At 41.6% G+C, this 26,758-nt stretch overlaps 1 protein-coding gene across 1 annotated transcript in view; it reads right to left on the reverse strand.

Moving 5' to 3' along the window:
• SLC9A4 (solute carrier family 9 member A4) overlaps positions 1-18,374 on the reverse strand; it is a 37,126-nt gene extending 18,752 nt beyond the window's left edge. Inside the window, exons 1-5 of the mRNA XM_037377468.1 lie at positions 18,086-18,374; positions 14,474-14,937; positions 8,857-9,116; positions 5,436-5,653; positions 77-279 (exon numbers count right to left, since the gene is read on the reverse strand). Coding sequence (XP_037233365.1) covers positions 77-279; positions 5,436-5,653; positions 8,857-9,116; positions 14,474-14,937; positions 18,086-18,359 — 1,419 coding nt within the window. The 5' untranslated portion in view covers positions 18,360-18,374. The remainder of the gene's footprint in view (positions 1-76; positions 280-5,435; positions 5,654-8,856; positions 9,117-14,473; positions 14,938-18,085) is intronic.
• Between the last annotated feature and the right edge of the window lie 8,384 nt (positions 18,375-26,758).

A 26,758-nucleotide genomic window follows, 5' to 3' on the forward strand; every position in this document is an offset into this window, starting at 1 on the left:
ATTCAATGCAATCTTCACTATGAAGCTTTCCGTCACCTCTACTACATGAAAGCAATCCATTAAGAAATACACTTACTTGGATGAACACAGTGAAATATATAACTACAAGAGTGGCAGTAATGAAGAGATTTTTTCTTGGGAAGAGATTCACTGGAAGCAAGAATGCAAGAGAGAAACTGCTGGCTCCTCGAAGGCCACTGTAGGAAATAATGAGTTGGTCTTTGAAGGTGAAGGGATATGTTCGGAACTTGTTACTGATGTAGAAGAGAGCAAATACACCTAGCAAGGGAAAGAACCACAACTGTTATTAATCAAGAAGAAAAGGCAAATATTTAAAACAAAATATCTTGGCTCAGGCAGCTGTTGACAGACCTTTCTTTCAAATTTTTTGTTCTTGTAGCTTCTCTTTGACCAACTGCTGAATCTGTTTTGTGTGAAATAATCTCCTAGAAAAGACCATGGTTCCTAATTGCTTCAGGATTTAAATTCACTCATGCAGGTTAGAAGTGAGATTAGGTGAAAATATTTATGTTCTATATTTATGTTGCACAGTTCTTCTCCAACGTGTTCTGGAGACAAGACAAACCACTGGATGAGAGTTTTTTTGTGTCTTCCCCTGCAATGTTTCCTGCTTTCTGCACAGTATCTGCCTAAAGTGTTTGAACAGTGCTTTAACAACAAGTCCTGTGGACAGGTTCACTGAAAAGCAGAGAGTAATAGCATTTTAATTTTTAATCCTCTGGCTTATTGTGCCTGTAATTCTCTGTTTATTTCTGAAATTTCATTTTGCTTTAAGATTAATCGGACAGCCTGTGGCTGTGTAAGGACTGCAGCTTTTCTTTATAGAGTAAATTCAGCAGTTTGCTCAATTTATTCTTAATCTTCTTCATCTTCCATAAGAAATTTGTAACTCATGTTTTGTGTGGAAACTGTTAAACTACTGAAGTAAAAACTGACAAATGCTGGTAATTACTAGTGTTATTTTACACAGCTGTCACTCATAAACTCAGTGGATTATTATAGGTAAGGGCAGTAGCACTATCTTGCTATGTAGGTTGCTGGATACTGCTTTATATAAGACCTTATTTGGCTACTTACAAATATGCTAGACATCAGCTACCTAGACTGAAACTGCATATGTGAGGTATCACCCTCAGGCCAATTCTCTTTATTTTATTCAAGCTTCAGAGAAAATGATGTAATCATTTTAGCAAACAAATTCAGCAGAAAATATTTTGGCCTTCCCCTGGAAAGCTCTAGCACTCCCCTTGGTGTTTGAGAGAAGGACAGACATTAAGCAGCAAAATAGCCTTTGTATCAGAAGAGCGCTTATTTCTGTCTTGATTGGAAGGATATTCCAATACAGACTCCAAAAGTAAGCCTTTAAAAAATCAGAGGCCATGCTTGGCCCTGGATTAGCAAGAAAATATTTAATTACTTTATTTTTGCTGTCAACCCACAAGAATAGTATCACCTCTGTTGTTGAGTACTTAGGTCATCCTTATAGAATAGAGCTGTTCAGATGCACCTACTTGAACCTTCATAGGTTTCCCCTTTCCTCTTTTTCCTCTTGTTAAATGCCTTCCTCCAGGACTCCCAGGGTTAAAAGGTCTTGAAATGTGTATGGGCTTTGAGGGTCAAGCCAACGTCTTCTTCCTGCTCTGGTATTCTTTTTGACAGAGGGATAAGCCACCTGAGAGATTTAAGAAATAGCACCTTAACCTCAGATGTTTGATGCCAACACTTAGCTAGTCCCAAATGTTACCTTCAGAGTATTGCAGGCTGGAAAGGACCTTTAGAGGTCGTGTAGCCCAAGTCCCTACTCAAAGTCAAGCTAATCAGATCAGGTTGCTCAAAGCTGCAGTCAAGTCTTGAATGCCTTTGGATCACCGTCCATGTTAAGAAATGGTTTCGTACTGCCTAATCAGAATTTCCCACGTTCCAGCTTGTGTCTGTTGCCTCTTGTCCTATTGATGTGCACCTCTGAAAAATGTCTGGCTCTGTCTTCTCTCTCTCCTCTGATTGATTACTTGTAGAAAGTAATAAGGTCTCTCCTGTGCCCTATCTTCCCAAGGCTGCATGGAGTCAGCACTCTGAGACTCATCTTGTATGTCCAGTGCTCCAGCCTCTGACTAGGTTGGTGGCCTCTATTACACTTGATCCAGAACCTCCATGTCGTTCCTATACTGGGGAGCCCAGAACTGGAGAGAGCACTCTGGAGACAGCACACACTTCAACCAGTGCTGAAGAGAGGGGCAGAAACACTTCGCTGGACCTGCTAGCTACACACTTACTAATGTAGCCCAGGACATGGCTGGCCTTCTTTGTCACAAGGACATAATTCGGGCTTGTGTTCAACCTGTTGTCTGCCAGGCCAGGTGTTTTTCTGCAGAGTTGCTTACTAGGCTCCAAGCCTATACTGCTGCATGGAGTTATTCTAACCCACAGTCCTTGCATGTGCTCTTCTTGAACTTCGTGAGCTTGCTGTCAGCCCACTTCTCCAGCCTGTCCAGATCCCTTTGAAGGGAAGCTATTCAGAATATTGACTGCTCCCTGCAGTTTGGTGTCAGCCACTGTCCTGGTTTTGGCAGGCATAGAGTTAATTTTCTTCCTAGTAGCTGGTACAGTGCTGTGTTTTGGATTTATCACGGGAATAATGTTGATAACACACTGACGATTGCTAAATAGTGCTTGCCCTAAGTCAAGAACTTTTCAGTTCCCCATGCACTGCTGTAAGCAGGGGCACAAGAAGCTAGGAGGATGCATAGCCAGGACAGCTCGTCTGAACTAGCCAAAGGGATATTCCATACCGTGGAGTATCATGCTCAGGATATAAACTGGGAGGAGCTGACCAGAAGGGGCTGATCACTGTTCAGGGGCTGGCTGGGCATCAGTCAGCAGGTGGTAAAACAATTGTATTGTGCATCACTTGTTTTTAGTGGGGGGAGGTATTTCTCTCTCTCTTTTTGTTGTTTCCTTTTTCATTACAACTACTACTACTACTATTACTACTTCCACTACTACTATTATTATATTTTATTTAAATTATGAAACTCTTCTTATCTCAACCCATGCATTTTAACATGAATAGTTAGAAGTTTAGAATCTTTCTGATTCTCCTTTCCCTTTCACTGAGGGGGCGGGCATTGAGCAAGTGACTGCATGGTACTTCATTGCCAGCTGGGGTTAAACCACAACAGCCACAAACTTTCCCAGTGTGCATTCTATTCCATCCTCCAGGCCATTAATGAAGACATTAAAATAATATTGGTCCTCGCACTGAGCCCTGAGGGATGCCATTAGCCACCAGCTAGACCAGTATTTTGAGCCCAGCGGTCTAGCCAATTCCCTTCCCACATTATCAACCACTTCAACTGGCCAAAATCTTGTCTTTGAAGTCCAGGGTTGTAATTCTGCTGTTTGTTGTCTTGCTCACTCCTCTCAGGATCTTAGCATCCACAGTCGCATGGTGACTGCAGTTAAGGCTGCCCTCAGTCTTCACATCTTCATCCATTTCTTCCTTTGTGAGTGGTGGAGAAGACAAAGCATATTCTCCAGTTGATTTATCAACCAGTCTCCAGCAACTATCACTGGCTGTTTCCTCTCAACCCCTTTTTGCCTTCCCCTTCAGGGCACAGCTGGCCCTGATGAATCACCTGACAGTTCTTGTTCCTCCTCCATACTGTAGCAGATGATGTAGAGCCAATGACCAGACCTCAAGTCTGGGCTGTGTATGTAAAGGGAATATAGACAAGGGCTGAATGCTGGAGGAGGTGGTGGCAGGTGCCCAGTGCAGAATTCTGCCCCACAGGATGTTCCAGAGGAGCCTTCTTTGATTATAAATGAAACATGGGGGAGCTAATCTACGTACTCAGCCAAGGCAGGTGCATAAATTTCAGTTCTTAGAACGTCTCCTCCAAGGCCATCTCATGGAATATTTGGATTTCTCCTTTTCTTTAAAAATATGAAAAATCCCACTGAGATTCAAAAGACCTGTTATTAAGATGGCTAATTCAGGCACACAGAAGTTAAATTGTCAGAAATAAGGTTGCCTGCATGATTGTATTTTTGGCCCTCTCATGTGTACTACTTCCAAAACATCTTTCATTAGAAAAGCATCATTCCCTCATATTTTTAACTAAATTTAAGTGGCAGTAACAGTGGCTGAGTAGGATGTGTTCCATAATTCAATACCTCTCCAGGAGTAAATACATTTGCTTTCTACTGCAGCAGTTGTAACTTAAACTGATGCAGAATATTCAGGTCCAAAAAAATGATAGTATAATTTATCGGCAACAAGTCCAAACCAGACACTTATATAGCGTAGTGACAAAACAGACTGTAGATGCTGAGGAAATAGGTGAACAGAGCTCAGAATGTGGCAAGGTTTGCAAGGTTTTGTAATTACCATCTCCTGAAGGCTCTGCTGAAGACACCACTAGAAGGTTGGTCTGACCATTAGGCGATTCCTTCTTTTCTTTTGTCAGCTAGAGTGTGTCATGGTTTAACTCCAGCTGGCACTGGGGTTTGGCTGGACAGTACTAGTAGATGAAAGAGAAGGTGGCAATGTGTTGCCTCTGCTCCCACAGTTGCAGTAAATTGGCTAACAGGCATTAAAGCAGCTCCTATGAGAAGTTTGCCAGGACTGCTACCACCTCCAGAACACCACCAGCCTTCCTATTGCTTCTTTTTTTTCAACATTACTGTAAATCCATCCTGAATATTAGGACAAGATGAGAAATTGTGTCCCACAGCTTGTGTGACATCATTTATAAACTTCCCTGCCCATGCTGGAGGAATCCCAGTCTCATAGATTGGGGAGTAGGAGACCTTCACAGGAACAGGGAGATTCTGTGTGTAGAAATGGAGTCACTTCAAACAGGCACTCTTTTCTAGCAGTTTAAAACTTCAGAGTTGACTTGTGAGGAACAGTAGCATAGTGTGGTTGACCTAGATGTGGTATAAGGAAGGAAACGGTCTCCCTTTCAGTTATCTATCAGCACTAATTTTCACCTTCCCTCTTTTTCAATGCCTCCGGCACTCCTGTCCCAGGACCTTTAGTGTTATAGCACCAGAAGTGTGGTGATGTACATTATCTAATTAGTAAGCGAATTACAGTATGTAATGAAATCATTATGATGCCCACTTACTCAAGGGCATAATCATAGTAATATTTTACTATTGCTAAAATTACTCCATTCTCACCAAATCATAAAGTCTGTGCTTAAAGACTGGCATACAGATTTCTTCAGGGCTTCTTCCCCCTTTTTCTCCATGTGTACATTTGTAAAAATAACTTGTCAGCAACATAAACCTGGTAAATACATTATTGAACTGGTTATGCCAGTCTGCACAGACTTTTCTAACATACCTTTGCACCAAAAGGTATGTTCTATCAGAGATGCAGAGAAAGCTGCTTGCAAAAGTTGACTTACTCAGTGTCCGCCAAAGGAGACAGAAGAGCAAAGTGAAACAAATGAAGGCCCAGTTCCAGTCGTGGTTTTTCCCCACTGTGGACACTCCCATGAACACAAAAATCAAGGTCTCACTGACGCTGCTCAGCATCTTCATGAAATACTTTATTGTAGTATAGGAATTCTGGGAAACATTCTCCTCCACGTATTTTTTCATTGTCACTGCACAGGCTGTCATCCTGTACCAGGCAAAACATCAGAGATCAGCCAAAATCTGTTTTTCTTTTCATGTAAGAATGACCTCAGCCTTCATTGCCTGCACTCTACCTCATCACCCTGTGACCTTCCTAATATCAAGAAACATTTTATTTCTTCAGTAACATTAGCTATTTCATTAGATAGGAGAGCATCTTCATTCAGCTTTACAAATCCATTTTGCATGCAGGAAGAAGGAAGCAAACCAGTCAGCCTTCCAGATGAGGAAGTGAGGGTATCGTGTTCCAGCTCAGAGTCCATTTTATCCTGAATGCCTAACACATAAGTCACCAAGCATCAAATATTTGAGTCTCAAAGAAAGGGCAAGTCCTACCAGCCTACGGATAGATTACTTAGAGGGACAGAACCTGCCTCTTAGTGATCTTCTCCTTTGAGGTGGTGGTGGTAGAACACGGTGGTAGTCCTATGCTGGGTTCAAAGCTCCCAGTAGCTCCCTGCCAGCTGGCTTGCAGATCAGCAGAGCCAGGGTAAATCTTCAGTGACTCTCCACCCACAGCAGCCCACTGCTGTGCCACAAGGGGAAATTCAGTTATTCTGCAGAGGTGTCCTTCCCCCCTTTTAGTTACCCAGGGTGTGGAGAATATGCCTAAGGAAACAAAGCAATGTTTTGCACCTCTTCACTGTTAATGAAGACTAGAGCCTTCCTCAGAGGCATCAGCAGCCACCCAGCACAGATGCTGGCAACAATCACATGGAGCAGTAGTCTTTGAGCAGCCTTACTGAAGGGGGTTTCCTCTTCCCCCCTCTGTTTTCCATAGTCATAGGTGATAGATTGAGTGCTATGCTAGTAACATATTCCATCATCTAGTTCTACTGATAATATTTTAGTCTTTGGGGGCTTCTTGTGATGATATTTTTCCAGACTTGTGAATTCAGAGAATGCTGACTGTTCATTAAATAACCCTTTATCTAGTTTCTGTTCATTTAATTTCCACTAAAGAAATCTCAAGGGTATTCTGGTGAGGCTGAGACATTTAGCAGGTCCAAGGACACTCTAACATAAGGCCATTAGGCATTAATGTTTAATACTGTTGACTTTCAGAGACATATGTATAATAGACTTTCATGATCCAAGTGAAAAATGAATGAATTCCTCAATAATTCAGAAGGGTGACAATAAGTTCCCATCTCTAAAACAAGCAACGATTTCCTTAATGAAGCAGTAAGAATAATAAATCCAATTATATTAACCTTCTTCTATTACTAATCATTTCAGTACTCTAATGAAAATAGGAAGCAACAGAAATAAAGAGCTATGTAGTCTAGTGTAATGAATAGGCAGGGAAGGAGTATTTTGGGCAGTGCAGGTAGGAAAGGGTCCATATGGTATTAATGCTCACTACATAGTAGGTGTAACCCTGTTCAACTAAAGTCACCAGTCACCTCAATCAGACCAGCTGGGTTGGATATGCAAAACATACTACAAGACTCATCTGCTTTGTCTAATTGCTCAGAAAAACATATCTCCTGTCTAACTACTTATTTGATGCAGTCAAATATTCGAATTTTGCTTCCCAGGGCCATCCTGCAAAGGTTGCTTTTACAAAGCAGATCCTTCTGTGACATTGAACAAATTGGGGAGAATGAAACAGCCTGGAGAAAAGAAGGGCCTGGGAGACTTTTATTGCAGCATTTCAGTACTTAAAGAGGGCTTATAAGAAAGGTGGGCACAAACTTTTTAGTAGCACCTGTTGCGACAGGACAAGGGGTAATGGTTTTAAACTAAAATATTAAGGTAAAATTAGACTAGATATAAGGAAGAAATTTTTTACAATGAGGGTGGTGAAACACTGGCACAGGTTGCCCAAAGAGACTATAGATGCCCCATCCCTGGAAACATTCAAGGTCGGGTTGGACAGGGCTCTGAGCAACCTGGTCTAGTTGAAGGTGTCCCTGCTCATTGCAGGGGGGTTGGATGAGATGATATTTAAAGGTCCCTTCCAATCCAAACCATTCTGTGATTCTATAAATCTATAATTGTACAATTCTAGGAAATCATAATTCAACAAGTGGAGGTGAATAAATGCACCTGTCTGGACATCAAAAGCCAGATGCTTGTATTTGTTTAGGTTTAAACCTCAATAAAGGGAACTCCTTTCTGGAGCACCAAAGCCCACAAGACCTGGCATGCAAGCTCAGAGCCAACACAGGCCATGCAAGGCTGCTGCCACCCACCAGCTGGTCACTGAGCCTGAAGCACCAGCAGCTCTAGCTGGAGCATTTGACACCATCAGGTTCTCCTTTCTTTACATGTCGTCCTCCTGAGGGGCTGTTTGGTGTGGTATCTTTGAAACTCACCTACCAGCAGTTTTCTTATAAAATTTCTCACTTCCACTCCTGTTCTTTTTTCTTCGGCTAGAAGAAAACTTCCTTCTTTCCTGCTTTCCTTTCCTTCTGCTGCCCTCCTTCCTTCCCACAGTACTCACCCTATCAGCATTTATATCAACAGACCTGCTGGCTTTCTGCAGTGGACAACCATGCCATCACAGCACTTTAAGGAAGCAGTCCCCAGCACTACAGCAGTATCAAGCTGTCCTGACCACATCAAAATATGATCGTCAATATCCACATACATGAGTATATGTATCCTTATGTGCTTGACGTTCTTGGTTGTCTGGTTTTGCCTGGTTTCAGTTCTAGTGGTGTTGTTCAAATGTAATGATTCCGGCAAACTGTCTTAGAGCTGATGTTCACAGCTCTATGCAAAAGGAAGAACTCAGATGTTCTTTATTACATTTCCTATACTCCTTAGTTTCCATCTCTCTTGTAATCTGATGGTGATGCTGCTTAGAAATAAATACAGATACAGTGATCTGTTATCAAATCATTCTCTCATTCTGCTGATCTTATCAGAGGCAGCAGTCAGATGGTGGCAGCACTAGTCATTTTACCCACAGCTTGCAGTATTTTTTACCGCAGGCAAAACCCTAAAATAATTTTAGTGCAAACATGCACTCCTCAGTAGTACATCTATGTCTACGCTGACTGTGGGACTGCTTTTCCTAGTTAGCACTACATTTTACAGATGCCTTAGAAAACATCCACTGCAGATCTCTAGGCCAAAGACTGAAAATGCCTGTATTGTACCAACCTTGAGCAAACCCCCTCCTCAAAACAATGCCAATTCCCTCAAGAGGGCATCCAAAAAACCATAAAGGATACTCACGCCAAAATGCCGGAGATGTAAAGGGTTTCAGCAGACAAGTATGACAGGTAGCTGAACATGAAGACCAGCAGTGGTTCGATAGCAGAAACGTTGCGGGTGAATCGAGTCATGAGTGCCGACACAAATCCAAAGACGATGCCAAACAACATGCCACCCAGCCCCACCACGAAGAAGCGAGCAAAGCCAGCAAAGACATCAATGGATTCAATTTCTTCATACCTGTGCATCTGGGTGAAGGCGATGAAGATGTTATATAAAACCTACATGTGAAAATAAGGAGACAACAGTCAGATAACTTTCTGAACCTGGCAGGCTTACTCTTTTCATAGCGGGGGGGGGGTGGGGGTGGATGTATGCCTGAAATTCCTTTACACAGCTCAGCAAAGTTGCAGTTGAAATCTCAGCTAGTTCTTAACAAGTCCCAGAATTAAAGATCTGTTAAGTGTCCTGAAAAATAGCAAAAAACCAGAAGGGTAGATGGGTATGTAATAAAAGTAAAACTCTGGGGGATCAAATGCAATCAAAGTAACTGAAAAATACTCATGTTTTTTCATTTTCTGAAGGTAAACTTAATTATTGGTCTTTGTAGCAGATGTTGAGAGACCAGCTAGGTACCTTACCAACCCCAGGTTGCCCCCTCACATTATTTTTCTGACTCAGGATGGGGCAGGGCAGTGACTAAGAATCACACTTTTGAATTAAATCCCATTTAGGTTGTCTGTATGATCAGTAGACTGGACACACTTCATTAGGTGGACTCTGGAATGTTATATGTTTTTCAATAGTACTTGGCACATAAACCCCATGAAACATTACCAGAATGGGAAATGAAGCAGGAGAAGGAAGGGAAGGGAAGGGAAGGGAAGGGAAGGGAAGGGAAGGGAAGGGAAGGGAAGGGAAGGGAAGGGAAGGGAAGGGAAGGGAAATGGTAGCCTAGCTTTCATATTGTCTCCAGCTAGAAAAATACAGCTTCTCTGTCCTCACATGTTTGGGATTTGATGCTACATAATGTTCTTCCCAGGAACTCTGTGTCAATCTCAAAGTGGGAACCAAAAGCTGTGGCACTCTAAATGGCCTAAAGACCCTTCACACATATATTTTGACTAGAAAGCTTGAAATGATGAAAAAGAAAAAACAGTGTCAGATTAGATGAAAGAGTTCATTTTCTACATTATGTAATTTGATCTATAAAGATATTTTAATTTAGTTTAGAGGAGATAAGTTTACCATACTTCTATTAATATTAATTTCTTTTCTGCAGAAATACATGATGAAAAATCTTCAGTATATTGCACTTTCATCCATCTTTTAGAAACTAATAGGAAGTTTCCACAGTAATGAGTGGTGTAGTAATAGAAAGGTCTTATTGCTGACAGTCGGTTAACATTAAGTCCTGACAGATCTGTTACAGGGAGTGTGTAATGCATGAAAGTCACCTTTCAGTTTGCAAGAGAATTTTGGGAACATCTAAAGATACCAGGTCTCCAAAGCTGTTGCACCAAAGCATTAATTCAAAAATGCAAAACAGACCAAAATCATTTTCCTTATCTGGTTTTCTTTGGTCTTTCTTCTTCGTATAGTTAATTCCAGAAGGCTATTAAGAAGATTAAAGCAGATATTTTCAGGTAGAAGAGCCAAGCTTATTAGGATAATAATTATTCCCCAGCTACTATCTAATCTTAAATTGCTGCTGGGCATATATGACCTTGAGCTGTCACACAGCCTGTTCTCCAGAAAGATCATCGCTAGTGTTTTGGGGGGACAGACAAAGCACAACAAAATGTTTCATGTGAGAAAATATCCAGACCTTCTTTTTCCTGATGAATATGTACGAAATTAGGTTCTTCAGTGGCAGATAAGGAAAAGAGGGTTCATCTCTCCACAGTAAGTAAACCTTACTGTACTTACCATATAGCTTTTAATTACAAAACCTGTTCCCTCTCTGTTCCCCCTTTCTTGCAGACTTCAGCCTGTTTTGAAGACATGATTCTTTATAAATGATACCAAGGCATGAATCTATGCTGACTTATGAATAAAACAAATTACACTCAGCAAATGATAGTAAGTTTTTCTCCTTTTTTCTAGTTCCTAAAGCGTTTATATGATATAACTGAATTGGCATTAAAATAGAAATTATGGAAATGCGACATAGTTCTCATTTTTTTTGTAACATGCTTTGTGGGAGTAAACTGTTCTGCACAGCATCCTGCACTGCATCATACAAGTGAGGCTCCATGTAACTGCTGCTTGGATAAGTTACATTGCAGTGTTTGTGCCAGTAAACAGAGTACTATAATTCTTTATATGGTAGAAAAGCCTGAATCAGCTCAAGATGCCTTTGTTCACCCAACAAGAAGGGATGGATTGATAGCTGGCCTCATTTAACAACTCTGAGAATGTCATGCTTTGGGTTTTTTGGAGGGGATATTACCATGTAGTGGTGTACCACTGGGTGGCTATTAGAGCCAGGGAGAAGAAGAGGCAGTGTGACACTGTCATCCACAGGGGACCTCCCCAGGGACTGGTCCCTGCTCCAGTTGTCTATGATACGAGCATTGCAAATATCATCCACATCAGAAGCATTGGAAAAAAGATTTTCAAGCGACTGCCTTAAACACCAACACAGGCAGCCTTCATAACTCTTTTCTTTCCACCGTGATAGCTCTTTCTGACCACATGCACTTAATTTTAGTCTAAACACATAGGTCAGCTTCAACAGCAGGAGAAATATCTCCATCCTCCTCCCTAGCACCCATACAATCCAGTAGTCAAAGGCTTCCTCAGTGACATCAGAGGGGTAAATTCAAATACCTTTAAACAAAAAAATCAATTTTATGTGGGTCTCCATCATGCAGTAGGTTTATTTAATTGCTGTGCTACTGCGCACAAAGAAGAGAAGGCACCATTAGATAGCAGTCTAAATAGTCACTGCCACTTAATTTTGAGTACAGCAGGATGTATAGGTGTTCTCAGTGTTTCTCAAATCAAGCCTCAGAGATGAAGTAGTCAGAGGAAAGAATCAATTTCCTGTTGCACACAGGTGCTCAGCTCCTCTTGAGATAGAAACGGTCTGTGTGTATGCAGGACCAGAGCTTCAGATGCCTGAAATACTTTGCAGCAAAATCAGGGTCCTCCACCTCTGTTCAGGTTTAAATGAAATCCACACTGGATTTACCCACATCACTGTTTTGAACAGAGCTTTGGAACTCCCCTAATGTATGATACTTGCTAGGACCAGTCCTGTTGCTGTTTGTACTATTCTGATGCTAACAGTCCACTCAGAAGCAACCAGTAAAAGAAGCAATGAACAGGACCTGGAGCCTTGTTCCATCCACAGGCATGGCCCTACTGAGGCCCTATATGGTCCTACAAATGAGTAGAAAGGGTAAATTAGCCATTTTTGTCCCAGTCCCCTACATAAAGGCATAACCCCTAAATCATCATTCTAATTCCACAGTATGTTATTTTGTGATTTTTTTATACAAGGATATTGAACTAAATATAGGAGAGGGAGTTATTGTTGCCTCAAATATAACACACAAGTCCAGCAAATTTTATACCAGTTTTTCCTGCTAGGGGAAAAAATGGTCAAGCTGATAAGCAGACTGGAGAGAACCAGCAGATACTTGTATTTAAACAATCAAAAATATGTATGCTTAATATATTTTGGTGATATTATCTTTTTAAACACAGAGTTAACTCAAAGGAAACTGTTAAGAGAGGAACAGGGAGGAAATGGTAAGATAAGACACCCAAGATAAGCAGTTTTAAAGCCTTTTAAAAGGAAAGGGGGGGTATCAGAGAGGAGAAAGTAACCTACTGGGCTCCATCCAGGTGACAAATACTTCAGACTTCTCAAACATGAAGCCAGGTAGAGATTTGGAAAATTTGAATGCCCAGAAAATATATGAGAGGTGGTCAATGTGGAGATACATCAGCAGGAGCTGACAAACTGATTGCAACATAGCTGCTGGGAGAAGGTTCCCCAAAGATGAGGGCACATGGGGCAAAGGCAACTCACAGTGGTGTGGCCAACGCTCCCCATGTACAGTCCTTTCATCTTTTTTGCTATCACACTTAGTGGTGCTGAGAAATGCCTAAATACCACTGTTTTTAAAGGCTTTCTGTCACTACACGGATGCAATAACAGGATCCTAACTGAAAGATCATGTGAACACCATTATGAGTTGGATCCCACATCATAAATAACAGCTGAGAAAAAAGGGAAGGTGAGGTAGTGAGCCAGTCAAAAAAAGGATGAAACAGGCTCTTCCAGAGTGAGGAAGACATATTACTTTTTGAGGTCTGCACTTGAAGGAACCAAAAAGACAACTGGAAGTGATAGATGCATTGGGGAATTTTTTGTTACAACTATAACGCATAAACAGTTTCATTTAAAGCTGAGTAACATTTGTCCCTTGGTTCTACATCAGCCCTACAGCTCTGATTCACCAAGGGGAACGATTTATGATCAATAGGCTGTGACTGCAAGAATTTATTTAATTTCTTTTCCTTTTCACATTACTCATAAACTGCACTTCTCCCATGAAGCCTTTCAACAATGAACTCTGTACAGACTTTACAAGTCCAAGTTGTGCTGTACCTCATGTATAACAGTACCTGAATAGTTTTTATATATTTTAGATTCCTGTGATTTAAATTCTGTAAAGATCTTATCTAGCAAAACTCCTTAACCTGCAGTTAACTTGGAGCACAAGAGCAGTCCTGTTTGTTTCTGAGAAATAACATCTCCTGCTTGAATTTCTTTCTTGAAAAATACGTGTGTTCTAAGTGTTTTTGTCAATTGTGTTTTGCAGCTAGAATTTCAGGTTGCTCCAAGTTTTCATAGAAATAATAAGAAATGAGGAAAAGTATTAGCAAAAGGAGCTCTGTAAAAACAAATTTTTCATATAAAAAAATAAAAGTAAGAAGCATTGTTTCTGGACACTTAAGATAAGATAGCCAAGAAAGGTGAACATTTGTCAGATGTCAGGTTTTTTACTGCTAGAAACAGAGTTATGCAAAGTTATTAGTGGCTTCTGGAATTCTTCTCTAGGGTCTCTGGGGAACTTCCCAGAAATGGCTGGAGAAGTGCAGCCTCCAGAGGTTGTCCATGTCTGGCTTTTTTGGGGGGTTGGTTTTTGGGTTTGTATTTGGTTTTGGTTTTGGTTTGGTTTGGTTTGGTTTTTTTCCCCGGAGGGCTCTCTAAAGCACATGAAAAGGCAGGGTCTCTATCAGTACCCTCGTTGCCTTCAGTCTTTATGTGGTACAATTTTCTATTTGTTTGCTTGCACAATGTCAAGAACATTCCTAGGTCTTACACTGATCCTCACAGCAAGATCAGCTATAGCTTTTCTATTCACTTCAGGGAATACAAGAGCAACATGTGTATCTGTATGCTTCCCTCTTCCAGCAGCTCTAAACCAATACGTTTTTGAAAGAGTTAATGTAAGATGTACTCTTTACATACATTGAAATTACTTCAGTGTAATGGAGTGGAGTATCCATAGAATAATGTATCTAGGAACTCCTCAAAGCTGCTTTAGTCCTGTGCCCAATAATCCTACAAGCCACAGGAACCCAAAGAGGGGAAGACAATGAGTGGAAAGAAACTCACCACAGTTATGCCATCATTTAGCAATGACTCTCCAAAGATCATCATGTAAAGCTGCTCGTTAACGGAGGCTTCTTCAAAAACTACCAGAGCAGCCACAGGATCCACAGCTGAAATCATGCTGCCAAAGAGGAGGTTCTGCAGCAGGTTCAGGTCTGTCAGGCCAAAGGCTTCAATCTGGCAGATTCCGTAGAGGGAGAGGCCAATCCCAAACGAGTTTAGCAGAGATCCCAGCACAGACCACCACAGGATGGACCCAAAGTTCTCAAAAAATGGGCGAGTTGGCATGAAATAACCCTCCTCCAGGACGATGGGTGGAAGGAGATACAAGAAGTAAATACTTGTGGTCATCACCGGTGGAGACTTGTGATCAGAAGCATAGATGATTGCTCCTACCAGTGCTCCAATGGCAATCAGGATGCAGCTTTCGGGCATGAGTCTTGGTAATCGGTGATAGAGATGGAAACCTTGCATAAAACATTAGGGTATTAGTCAGGTTTAGATTAACCTGATGTCAGACTGATGTTTTGCCTGCCTTCGAAGACTTTGTCTTTAGACAGCCAGGTTTTGCTCTTAGGATTATGAATGTAAAAACAGGCAGTATTGTTCCCTTAAAAATGAAATATTTCCAGACTTGTATCGCTAAAGCAGGGGAACAGTTTGGTCATGAACCTTTTTTCTTCCCACTCCCCAGGTCTCAATTGCTGAGCAAATGTGCCTGAGTCTAAGCTCCACTTCTAGGAATGCAGAAACCTCTTTGAAAACATGCCTCACAATTTGGAAAGAAAATATTCAAGAATCCTTGCTGTGCAATCACTACTACCAAGCCTTTGGGGCACAGAATTGTCCCTCCATCTCAAAGAGACCCCTGTCCCTGGCTGCAGGTTCAAAGGAAGATCCCCCCAGTGCTGAGGCAGGTCCCTGGCTGCAGAGCTCCTGCTGGATTTGGGACCAGGGACCTGGAGAAACCCAAGGAAGCAGGGAGCAGCTCAGGTACCATGGTCTACTCAGCTTCCTCCACTTCCAACACTCTCCTGAAGCATGGCATGGACTCCAGGTGATCCACAAACAGAGGCAGTGAGTATTCACTCAACAAAATATCCAAAGCAGCAGGAATGAAGCGACAGTAACACAAGGCTTTGTACAAGCTGATTAACCTCACTTTTCTGGGAGAACTTCTGTTCCTCCAAAAGGTAAACAACATTTTGTAAAGAGCCTTCTGAGTCCGTTCGCTGAAAGAAAACCAGTGATTTCAGCAGAGCTGGAAGAACTATCAGCAGCCTCAACATTATCTCAGATATTTTCTCAAATATCTGAGAAAGTAATGCACCCTAAGGGATTTTTTTTTTCCCCTTGCTAGAATAAAGGCTGAGTCTACAGTAGCAAATTAAGCAGGCCAAAGACTTTTCCAAGCAGAAAGGTTCAGCTTGCATCTGTACAGCCAAATTCTCTTCCCTACCCCAGCATTCTCTTCCCTACCTCAGCAAAAAGTGGTCATATCCAAACTGCCTGTGGGAACAGATCCTGGACCACAGCCTGCCTCGGCACTGCCTGGGAGAAGGCTTGTCGGCACGGGCCAGAGCCGAGCAGGAGCACACCGAACTGAGGTGATATGGACAGTCACGCACAGCTGAGGTCAGCTCACAAGCACAAAGGTAGCCAAGCTGTGTTATGGAAACAGGGCTACAGTTACTGTATAAATGTTGTGGGTGTGAAGCTCCTTCTGCCTGTTTTAGCGTACTGCTACTGCAACTGCATTCATATAATCTTCCCATCAGACATCGATACTGATACCAATACTAAGATAACGTCTAGCAATGGCTCATCTAGTCTCTATACCAGGAACTGTGTAATCATACTGCAAATGAGAAGTGCTTCTACTAGAAATGTAAGGAATTTTCCAGAATTTACAAGAAAGACTATGAGGCAGACTAAGAAACCTATAAATCCAATGGCTGTGTCTCCATACCTGAAGCTAGGTAAGCCTTCATCCCATAACTCTAGAAACTAATGCCGTGACTGCATTTCTGTGACCCTCAAATTAACAATGTTCAAAAGTAAAGGCAAAAAAAATATGTTTATGAAATTGAAAATAATTTATTTAGGAGACTATTTGTTTGTATCAAAAAGTATGTTAAGATCATAAATCTACTCATCTCCTTTTTTAATTGAAAAAGTAATGTTCAAATCTTCTGTCAGTTTTACAGAATAAGGGAACTGTCTTGCTTTTCAAGGTCTCAGAAATGTTTCCCACCCTAAAATCTTAAAATAGAGAAAGAAGATAATATGCGAATAAAACACTAAAAATTTGTAACAGTTTGGAAATGTTCTTCAGTGGGTAACTAGATTATTGAAACTAACTCTTTCTTCCAAGTAGATTTGAAGTCAACAGCCCCATGCTTTCCATCAAAAATAATATTATTTGAAAACTCCCAGCTAAGGAACAAGTCTGCTTGGGAGGCATCACACAGTTCTTCTAAAGTATCTATTTCTTGCTCAAAACAAGAACATTGAGTAGATTTGCCATATGGCAAGTCCTGTGCTTTTATGGATGATGAATAATGAAATTGATCAATATGCTTACTGCTAACACACTCTGCTGATGCCATAACAACACATTTGATTTGTGAAAATTTTTATTATTATGTTAGCAGTGAAGACATTTGTTTATAGGAATTGGATTGAGATCATCAGCTATTATGAAACTGGCGAATCATGGCCCATGGCAACAATTTTTGTCAATCGTGTGACTATGACATGAAAAATGTTTATCTTCAGGCCACCTCCAGAAAGTCATCAGTCCCACCTACTAGCCTGTTCTATAGTAATGGAAAGATCAAACAAACAGGGAAATCACATGCGTGCAGCTCTTCACCTTCATTTATTTGCTATTGCTGCATGAATGCTGAATGGTCAAAATAGTTTGAGCACAGCCATGCAAACCTGTAGGATACATGGTGAGCCATTTTTGCTATGTTAATCACAGTCCCTACTTCTCCCTGAGTTGTCTGTCTTCATTCAGATAGCTACATGGAGCTCTAATAGAAGCTAGATGTATTGATATGTATTCAAAAGGCACTTACCCTACATCTCCGCGAGCCACACCCTCTTAGACTCTCAGTCCCTCTCCTCCGGTATTACTTTTTGAGCAACTTTAAGGAGCAAACATGCAAAACAAAGACTCACAGGGAAATGCTTCCTATTATTCACACAAAGGAAGAATTATTCCCACTTTTCTCCCCCAAATTCAACATACTTGAAGTCTCAGCCTGGTGTTACTGATTTCTACAGCTGTGGCAAATTCTGCTATCTTGTGATGTTTGAAGCCTAGAAAAAGGGATGGACAGCACTGTAGGGGAGCTCTGTTGCTACTCACTAACATTGATAAACCCAAGAGACATGAAAATTAGGGGTCATATATTTACTTAAGTAATCTGGAAGCATTCAGAGATGGAATTTTGTCATTGTCATGGTAGTGAACACACCTGTTCTTTTGAGGAAAGAAACTGTAAAAACAGTCCCAGCTACAAAAATGCATGGAAGATACTTGGTTAGATGGTGCATATTTAACTTCTTGCGAAGGTAGGAGGTCCCAAGATCCCATATTCTACTTACCTATTTTTGCAAGAGAGGCAAGGAGGATCCAAAGGGTAACTTCATAGGGAATTTGCACATAGTCATAGTCCACTGTGAAAACATGTAGCCTTGTATCTTGTGAAGAGTCAACAGCTCCCCCATGATCAGATTCATACTGAGGCAAGAAACTCTTGCCCGGGTTGGGCTCATCCACGGTAGCAGCAGCAGAACAGCATACCAGACTCAACAGGGACACCAACCAGGTTAAAAGCTTTGCATGTGCAAGTGCGGCAGAGCCCATGTCTGGGGCCATGACTCTTTTATTACAGGTAGAGCATACAGTGGGTGCATGAAGGTATGCAACACTCACTCCTGTTGATTCGCGCTGCTCATAGACTTCTTCCTCAGGGCTGCTTCATTTGCCTATTAAAGGTCATTTTAAAAGTCCTAATGTGCCTGTCCTGTTCCTTGTATTACAGGCGGGCCTGGAGTTTGTATGAAGATACCGGTTCTGCAGGTTCCTCCGACCCAGATAAACCTTGGCCACAGCATCGCCCTGTTAAGGAATAAAAAAGCCCTTTCTAACTATGTTATTTATCCAGCTGCACTGATTTTTTTTTCCCACTGTCACTAAAAAAAAAAAAAAAAAAAAAAAAAAAAAAGCTGCATTGCACACCATTCAGGCAGCCAGCACAGCATTAGTAAATAGCATCAGGTAGGAGAGACAGTGGCACCCTGAGCAGGCAGGAGAGCCTGGTCCGGACCTTCCTCTCCTGCCCTCACTCCCCGTCTGCCTCCCCAGCGCAACTGGCACCTCAGGTACCACACTTGGCACTGCTCACTGGCCCTGTCTCACCCGGTGACAAAGCCACTCGGTGTGTAAATAGACTCCGCAGGGCTCACGGCAGGGACATCTGGTGGAGGAGCGCCCAAACTACGTTCTCGTTTAGAAACGTGTTCTCTCTCTCGAATGTACGTGTGTAACTTAGCACACTGTAACAATAACCAGGGGGAGGTCTGAGTCACATCACGTGCCTAGAACTGGATCTTGAATTGTCTTGTATTTGGCATTTGTTTTCCTCTCCTCCTCCAACACGATATTCAGCGTTATGGAACATTTATTTTAAAAGGTGAGTCTCTTCTTTCCACCACAGCTACCATGTTTACTGTTAGGATAACAAAGTGAGCAAACATATTAGTGTCTGCACATAGTAGAAGTTGCTAAAGCCTGTATTACATACATTAGAAGTAAGTAAATTTAATTTACTTGCAAGTTATTCAAATTGCCTGCTGATTTGGTTGTGCTGGAAAACAGTGCAGACTACTCCAAAACAACCAGTACTGAGGACCCCACATCTGCACTGCGTGTGTTTCAGGGGGATTCCTTCAGGCCAACTGGTCCCACGGACTTAATGGCTCTTCATTGGTGGGGAATGTCTTTCACTTGACTTTCTATGGAAAGGTATCCAATGTGTACACCTGCGATGCCCTATAGTGCAAAGCAAAAGGCAACAACTGGTGACAACTGGGAGATTTGCTTCAAAACCTTATCATTATCTGAATTAAATCCCTAATGCAGCTACAACTGCAGTGTCAAAATTTTCTGTGGTACAGCCAGTGATGACGTTTGATGTTCTGTTTCTACATGAGGCACTACCTTCTGCTTCTGCCCCACAGCACCACTACCGCTCATCCCACTGAAAGCTTTGAACCCAATACAAAATTAGGTGGATGATGTCCAGCCTGCTTCCAAAAAAGTTGTTCTTTTTTCAGTATACCAGTCCTGTTAACAGCAGTATTTCTTGAAGTCTCTCTCCAGCAAAGAGTCTGGCAGATGAGCTATTCAATTAGCATTATAAACCAAGGATTTGTTAAATTGAAGGCCAAATGAAGTCAGCAGAACATCAGAGCAGTGGCTCTCCTACTCAGATTGTCATACCACTAACCATTGCATTACACTTAGCTACAGCCATATACACACAGGCTGCGAGATGCTTTGAGAGTAAGTGATATGAACCCTGGAGAGTTAGCAGCTAGAGGGCTGCAAGGGAGAGACTTCAGAGTCCCTGGAAATCTACTAGCTGTGACAACCAGGACTTTGATTTATAACTGCAACACACCCGTAATGCCAGCAGATGAGATGTTTTGCAACTGGTAGGAATGCTTTCTCCCATTGCAGAAAGGATGGAGGTGCCTGGGATCAGCCTTGACGCGGTGTTCCTTCTTTTCTCAATCCCTTCAACATACCCAGTTGTAGCAGTCTTCCACGGTACTTCCTTGGTGCTCCCACAGGAGGATGTAACTCATTTAAAGAGTTTGGATTTGTCCCACTAGATTGCACAGGAAAATTAAACTGAAAGCTTCCTCTGGAGTTCCTTTTTTTTAATATTTTTCTAGAAAACAAGTATAAAAATATTCCAGAAGAAATACAGTGCAAAGAACAAAATATTCACATGTATGCCTCAACATAACAGCAAAAGAACATAATAAATATAATAAATATAATAATAAAATAATAATTTATGAAAGATAGCTCACATTTACAGTTGTGCGCCATGCACTTAGTTTTACTGTGGGGCTGCAGCACTGTCACACTGCAGTCATCCTCACTGTTTTGGAGTGAGCTATTGCTGAGTGCAGTGACAGTCCACAGTGGTCAGCTGATGTGGAAAAGGTCCTTTACATCACTATTCCTGAACCTGCTGCCATCCCTCTGAAATTTCTGCTATTGATATACCAGGCTGAATAACCTTTGGAAAAAGCCTTTTAGGCTGCAGTTTCCCAGCACCTTAGTAGTTTTCACTGGCATGTGGTAATACACATATTTCCAGAACTTCTTGGTTGGAGCAGCAGAAATAGAAGAATTCCAGGTAATGACTGGTAAAATCCGAAGAGCTTTCTTCACTGCTGGAGGCAAAGTCTCTGGCTCTTGGAAAGCCTGGAACTTTATTAATACCAGTTTGATCTTTTTGTCTTCCAATGCACAGTTCACTGCTGCCTGCAGTTCAAAAATGCTTGGTCCGCTGACGTAGGCTGGGCTTAAAATAATTATTGCTCGTCTGCTTTGTTTAATAGCTGTAACAACTTCATCTGTGTATGCTAGAGAAGAAATGGCAATCGTTACTGCATTCTATAACGAACATTTTTATCTTATCAACAGCTAAAACCCAGAAATAAGGAAAACAAAAAATAGGGATGCTGAGCAGTCACATAACCCCTAGAAACGTGCTCGCTATCAGAGGGTACCATGGCTGTTCTTACATAGCCCAGAGTACACAACTTGCTGCTCAGGAGGTGGAGGTCACAGCTGAGACCTCAACACACTTTGTTGCTACTCATACAGGGTCTCAAGGGACACTTTGAGTTGTCTTTGTCTCTCCTAGGGACAGGTACTGAGGCCTTTCTAATTGCTGCAGGTAGCACTGACTGAAGTTGCTCAGAAAGCAACCACTGAAATATTTGGGGTCTTCTTTTCAGAGAATGGAGTCTGCTTGCAAAGAAATTCTTGGACAAGAAGCTTTGTCTCAGCCTAGCAGCTCCCAGCCACCACACTCAAATGTATGTATGCTTCAGGTACAGGGGACAGATATAATGATCAAAACACGATGAGATTTGAGCAGAAGCTCCAGTACCAAAATATACCATTTGCTGATCTGGTGCATAAGGTTTTTTGGAAAGTGAAAACCAATTTTATAAGGAACTGAATATTTTCTACCATTCACAGGGATCTTACCTCCTCCTGGAAGGATATCTCTTTCAAGAATGCATAACTTATATCCGTATTTTTTTTCCAGCATATCTGGAAGAAGCTCCAAGGCAAATTTTTCCTCACTAATTAGAGCAGAGTCACTTTCAGAAGAGTCTAGTTTTGCATAGGACACAAATGCATCAAATTCTTTGCCATCTAAAATAAATAACACCGTATACATTAACAAGTCTGTCTGAAGGATTCAGCTGTTTGCTTAATGCTCAGTTTTCATTTATATCTATTTAAGTAGGCACAACACAAATCTAAAATTATCACTTGATCATGAAGTACAGCCATCCAGCTACCCAAAGCCAACCTTTAGTCCTCACTTTCTTGCAAATTTTCTAAACATAGACTACTAAAGCAAATGAGGAAGCTACAGATTACTGGTGCAAGGAAGGTTAAATCAGGCATTTATCTGCATTTTCACAAACACAGTCCACTTTTCACCAGTGGGAGATCTGGCCTCTTTCAGGCAAAATCCATGTTGCAGGGAATGGTTCCCAATCTTTTCTCTGTTTGCCCAAACACGGATTCCAAAAATACTCATTAATGCACAACCTTTTTGAAAAAAATAGTGAATTTCAAAGGAACAACTATCTTAAATATTAGCTGCTTGCGAAAGATGCGCTATTTTCATACAGTATGTTTCTATCAGAGACTGGTGCAAGTAGCAAAGCCTAAGTCTGATCCAAGTATCAGCTCAGACATCAAGTACTGACCAGTTCCTGAACTTTGTTGCAGTCTCATTAAAAGAATATGTTTGTGAAGTGCAGATGAAAAATATATGAAGAACTTGTCTCAGCTTTGAAACACCCTGGTACCAATGACCCAGGTTAGGCCCATTCTTAACTACAAGGCAAAAGCAAATCTTATCTATTTGCTGAATAAAATTGGAGCTAACTTGAGGGAGGAGGGAAGAAAACAAAAAGCATTTCTGGTGAAAGCAAAAAGCACAGTGAGCTCAGTCCAGTTCCTCATATGTTGTTGCCTGATGACATTTAAGGTGTCCTAAGGTTGATGAGACTGTCCAATTTGAGGTGCAAACTATTGGAGACTCAAATCTTTTGGAATGACAGGACATCATCGGGCAGCTCAAATGACATCAGACCCTATGTTCAATCAGCTGAGTTGTATCATGTGTCAATACAGTTAACAGAAACAAGAAAGAAAGAAAGAAGCTGTTTAGCGCAGGATGCTACTGCAGGGTGCTGCTACAGGGTGAGCTGAGAAGCTCTCTGGATTTTACCATATACCACTCCTTCACTGCATGGGAACTGAGATACCTGCCTCCAGCACAGACATCTAAGTAATGGTGTTGAGTATCATCACCCCATGCCTCAGTGTCAAGCTCCTGATTTCTATCCCTAGATGTAAGATTAGGATCACAAACCTGAGCTAGAGCCATCAAGTTCCCACAGGATCTGGAAGATCCCATACGGATTCCAAGGAGCAAAGGAAACACAGAGAAAACTAACAACATGCATGAGCTGGGCACATAGCAGAAAGTATATAATCTAAACAAAACATAGGTGTGCAGATTAGCACTGGAGGCCAAGGATGTGATTAGACAACACACATTGCATCTCCGCTCCTCCCCTCTCCTCCTGGCTACACGCTCCCACCACTTCCTTCCACTCGTGCTGAAGCTCTGGTGGTAACAGAGGAAGTAGATTCAATTTGCTAGCTAGTCACTGTCTTTTACCGAGTGGTTTTTCTGCTGGGTTGAGATGATTTAGGCCCACAAGGGTGAACCACCACCAGCAGGCACGCAGGACTAATATGGGAATTGAAGGTGGGGCAGGGGTTCACTGGACTGGTTTAGCTGAACTCCAATTCAGCTACACCCTGAATTGAAGCGCCTTTGAAAACAGTTTTTAAATGACAATAAATTTCACTGCAAGCCACATATTCCTCATTTCACCCATAGAGGTCATTGCAATCTTATTAGACAATGACCATTAATACATACACCACCATTTTCCTTTATAATACTACTATTACAATAGCAAGTTAAAAACAAGTATACAGTAAGCACCACTAGGACCTTTTTTTTTCCCCCAGGATTATACAGAAGAACAGTTATAACCTAAGGAACATTTGCACAGACATTTAAGATGCCCAAAGGGTAGAAAATGAAGAATACCCAGCTTAAGAAAAGTGACTGCATATGTGATCTATAAATGTTAGTATCACTGCTTCTACGTTGCTTCTTTCTCCTTGGGGAAAAAGGCAAGATTTTTAAGAGATGTATCTGAATTGGCTAAGGAGGAAGCCCAAGGGTTAAAGAGGCATGAGAAAAAAGCTGACCTTACTACTGTCTTCAACTACCAACGGTAGGATACAGAGATGATGGAGACAGACTCTTCTTTGAGGTGCACAGTAACAGACGAGGCAACAGATACAAGTTGCAACAAGGGAAATTCTCATGAGATGTTAGTGAAAAAGTTTGCACTGTGAGACTGCGTCAAACACTGCAGCATGTTCTGCAGGGAGGATGTGGATTCTCTGTCCACAAGGTCCTGAGCAACGTGGCCCGGGTTGGCTCTGCTTTGAGCAGCATGTGGGATCAGATGACCCCCAGGGGTCCCTTCCAACCTTGTGAGATTTTGCGGTTCTCTGATTCTGTGCTAAAAGGGATGGGAGGGAAGAAATGATGGAAAGGAAGAAATGGCAAAATTAAGTCATAACTACTGCTTTTCTGCTCTATGAGCAAGCCCTTTCAGACCTCAGGTGACTTGATATGCATCCACATGAAGTGAGAAGGACATAATCCTGTGGAAGAGAACACATTTTATGGCAAATGACCTTAGGCAGAGAACTATCTGGGTAGGCACAGCTGGTCTGCATACTCCATGCCTGCATGCTGCAAATGGTGCTGTGTGCATGCAGTACATGAGAGTCAGGGAGCAGGACAGAGGCTGTGACGGTGGAACACAACGGTGTCTTCAGCCTCAGTGCAAAAATCTTGGCAGGTCTGTCTCTGTCCTACTGACATCAGGGTGAGCTCTGAGGGAAATTCCCAGAGGTTCTTAAGTCAATTTGTTACCAAATAGAGGGGAAATTTTGAGTGATTTCCCAAATCGCTTTTGCCAGCTGTCTTAGGGCTCACAAAAATACTTTCCAAAAGGGCAGTTGTCTCATTGCATATGTATTTATAGACATCTAAATACAGTTATTTCACACTCTTGTATAATCTACATATATGCATACAAACACAAAAGCAGAACAGACACCTGCATCTCAAGTTGCATCAAGATTCAAGAATTTTTAGAAGAATTTCCTAGGGCACATACTATCAGATTTCTTTCAAGCCAATAAGAGAATGGTATGTTAAGTTCTTTGAAGTAGGCACAGTCATTTCTGATACATTTTTACACTGTCTACTGTGTCAGAAGCCCATTTAAGTTGAGATGATGGGACAATGCTGCTATGGAGATTTGAAATATCAAAAGCTGATGACTCTGGAGTAAATGTCAAGATGGTCAACATAATTTTTAGACAGGAAATATGAATATGTCTCAAAAATAAACTTCTCTGTTGGTGCCCTAGATCATCTTATTTCTCTCTTTTGTTTATTCTTCTGAGAAATTATTTGGCTTCAAGTGAAAAATACAATAGACTCTGGAATCCTTCCCTTAGTTCTGCAACGACATTTGATTCTTGTCCACAGGCTTCGTTGAAAGCTTTGGAAGAATGAGGTTAAAGTGTTGGAAATGTTCTATTATCCCCTGCAACAGGACTGCCAGAGTTCAACTTCCTACTCTGATCTTCCACGGGTAAATTAGGGATCTTGTAAAAGGCTAACCGTGATATTTCAGTTGGTGTTAGATATTTCCTCCACACTGCCTGGCTTTTTTTCCATCTGAATCCACTGGGCACCTTGCTAGCTTTAACAACCTCTGTATCAGCTCAAAGAGAATAGGGTCATTAAGAGAATTTAACTAAACGATTAATCACACTGGATTAACCCACACAGCAAAAGGCAGTAGAAAAACCGGAGAACATCAATATTACACAATGTTTCTTACCTCCTGTAGTTTCGTTGTGGACCAGATAACTTCGGTACATCAGCACTATTTCAATCCAGTGCTGGTAAATAAGGGCAGTGCACAAGAGGAATGCAAATAGAGTAGAAATGGCGCTGCATAGTACATATAAGAGAAACACTGTAGAAAGAAAAGGGTACTATCATAACTCAGGCTTTCCAAAATTATGTTGACACTCTAGATGAAAAACTCAGTCCAGAAATGGGGGCAAACCATCTCACAATCTTCATTCTTGCCCTGCCGGCAAACTTTAGGGAAGTCAGTAATTCGTTTAGCTGCAAGCCTTAACATAGAGTTTCAGTTCACCATCAGGGAGCTTTTTGAACGGCATCCGCTTGATGGTATGAAAAGCCAATCTGTGATGGAAGGCACAGAGTAAATGGTCTGTGGTGCCACTCAGCAGGGCTGAGAGCAGTCGTTACTTGAGATGGAAAAGTCACATCAGAACACACACAGCTGCAGACAGTGCCCTGCTGGAGACTTCCTGTGCCACTCCCGTGATGAATCTCCACTGTGAACTAGGGTTCAATGGTTTAATTTCCACACTGATTCTGGTTTTGGCCTTTGTTTGAAAGGCTGACACATTCATATCAGTTATGGTAACTTCTCAGAAACGTGCACACTAAAGACTAAGGAAACAGAAATATCCTATGAAAATCAAGGAATATTATTTCTTTCAGCAGCCACTTTGTTTCAGTTTAGTAGATTTCCTATTAATATTCAGAGATGCTATTCTCCTCTTCTTCCTCACGGTTACTTTCCAGCTTCCACTTGACCCACCTGCCTGCAGTAAGTCCCCAGATACCCCTGTCCTGAGCAGTCCTCAGAACAACATGCCTTTCTAGACATATGACAAAACAAACTTTTCCCATTCAGTTTCAAGAAACTTCTACAGCTGGCTAAAAAGTCAGTGTC

The sequence above is a fragment of the Falco rusticolus genome, chromosome 2 (genome assembly GCF_015220075.1).
Source record: "Falco rusticolus isolate bFalRus1 chromosome 2, bFalRus1.pri, whole genome shotgun sequence".
Classification (NCBI taxonomy): Eukaryota; Metazoa; Chordata; class Aves; order Falconiformes; family Falconidae; genus Falco; species Falco rusticolus.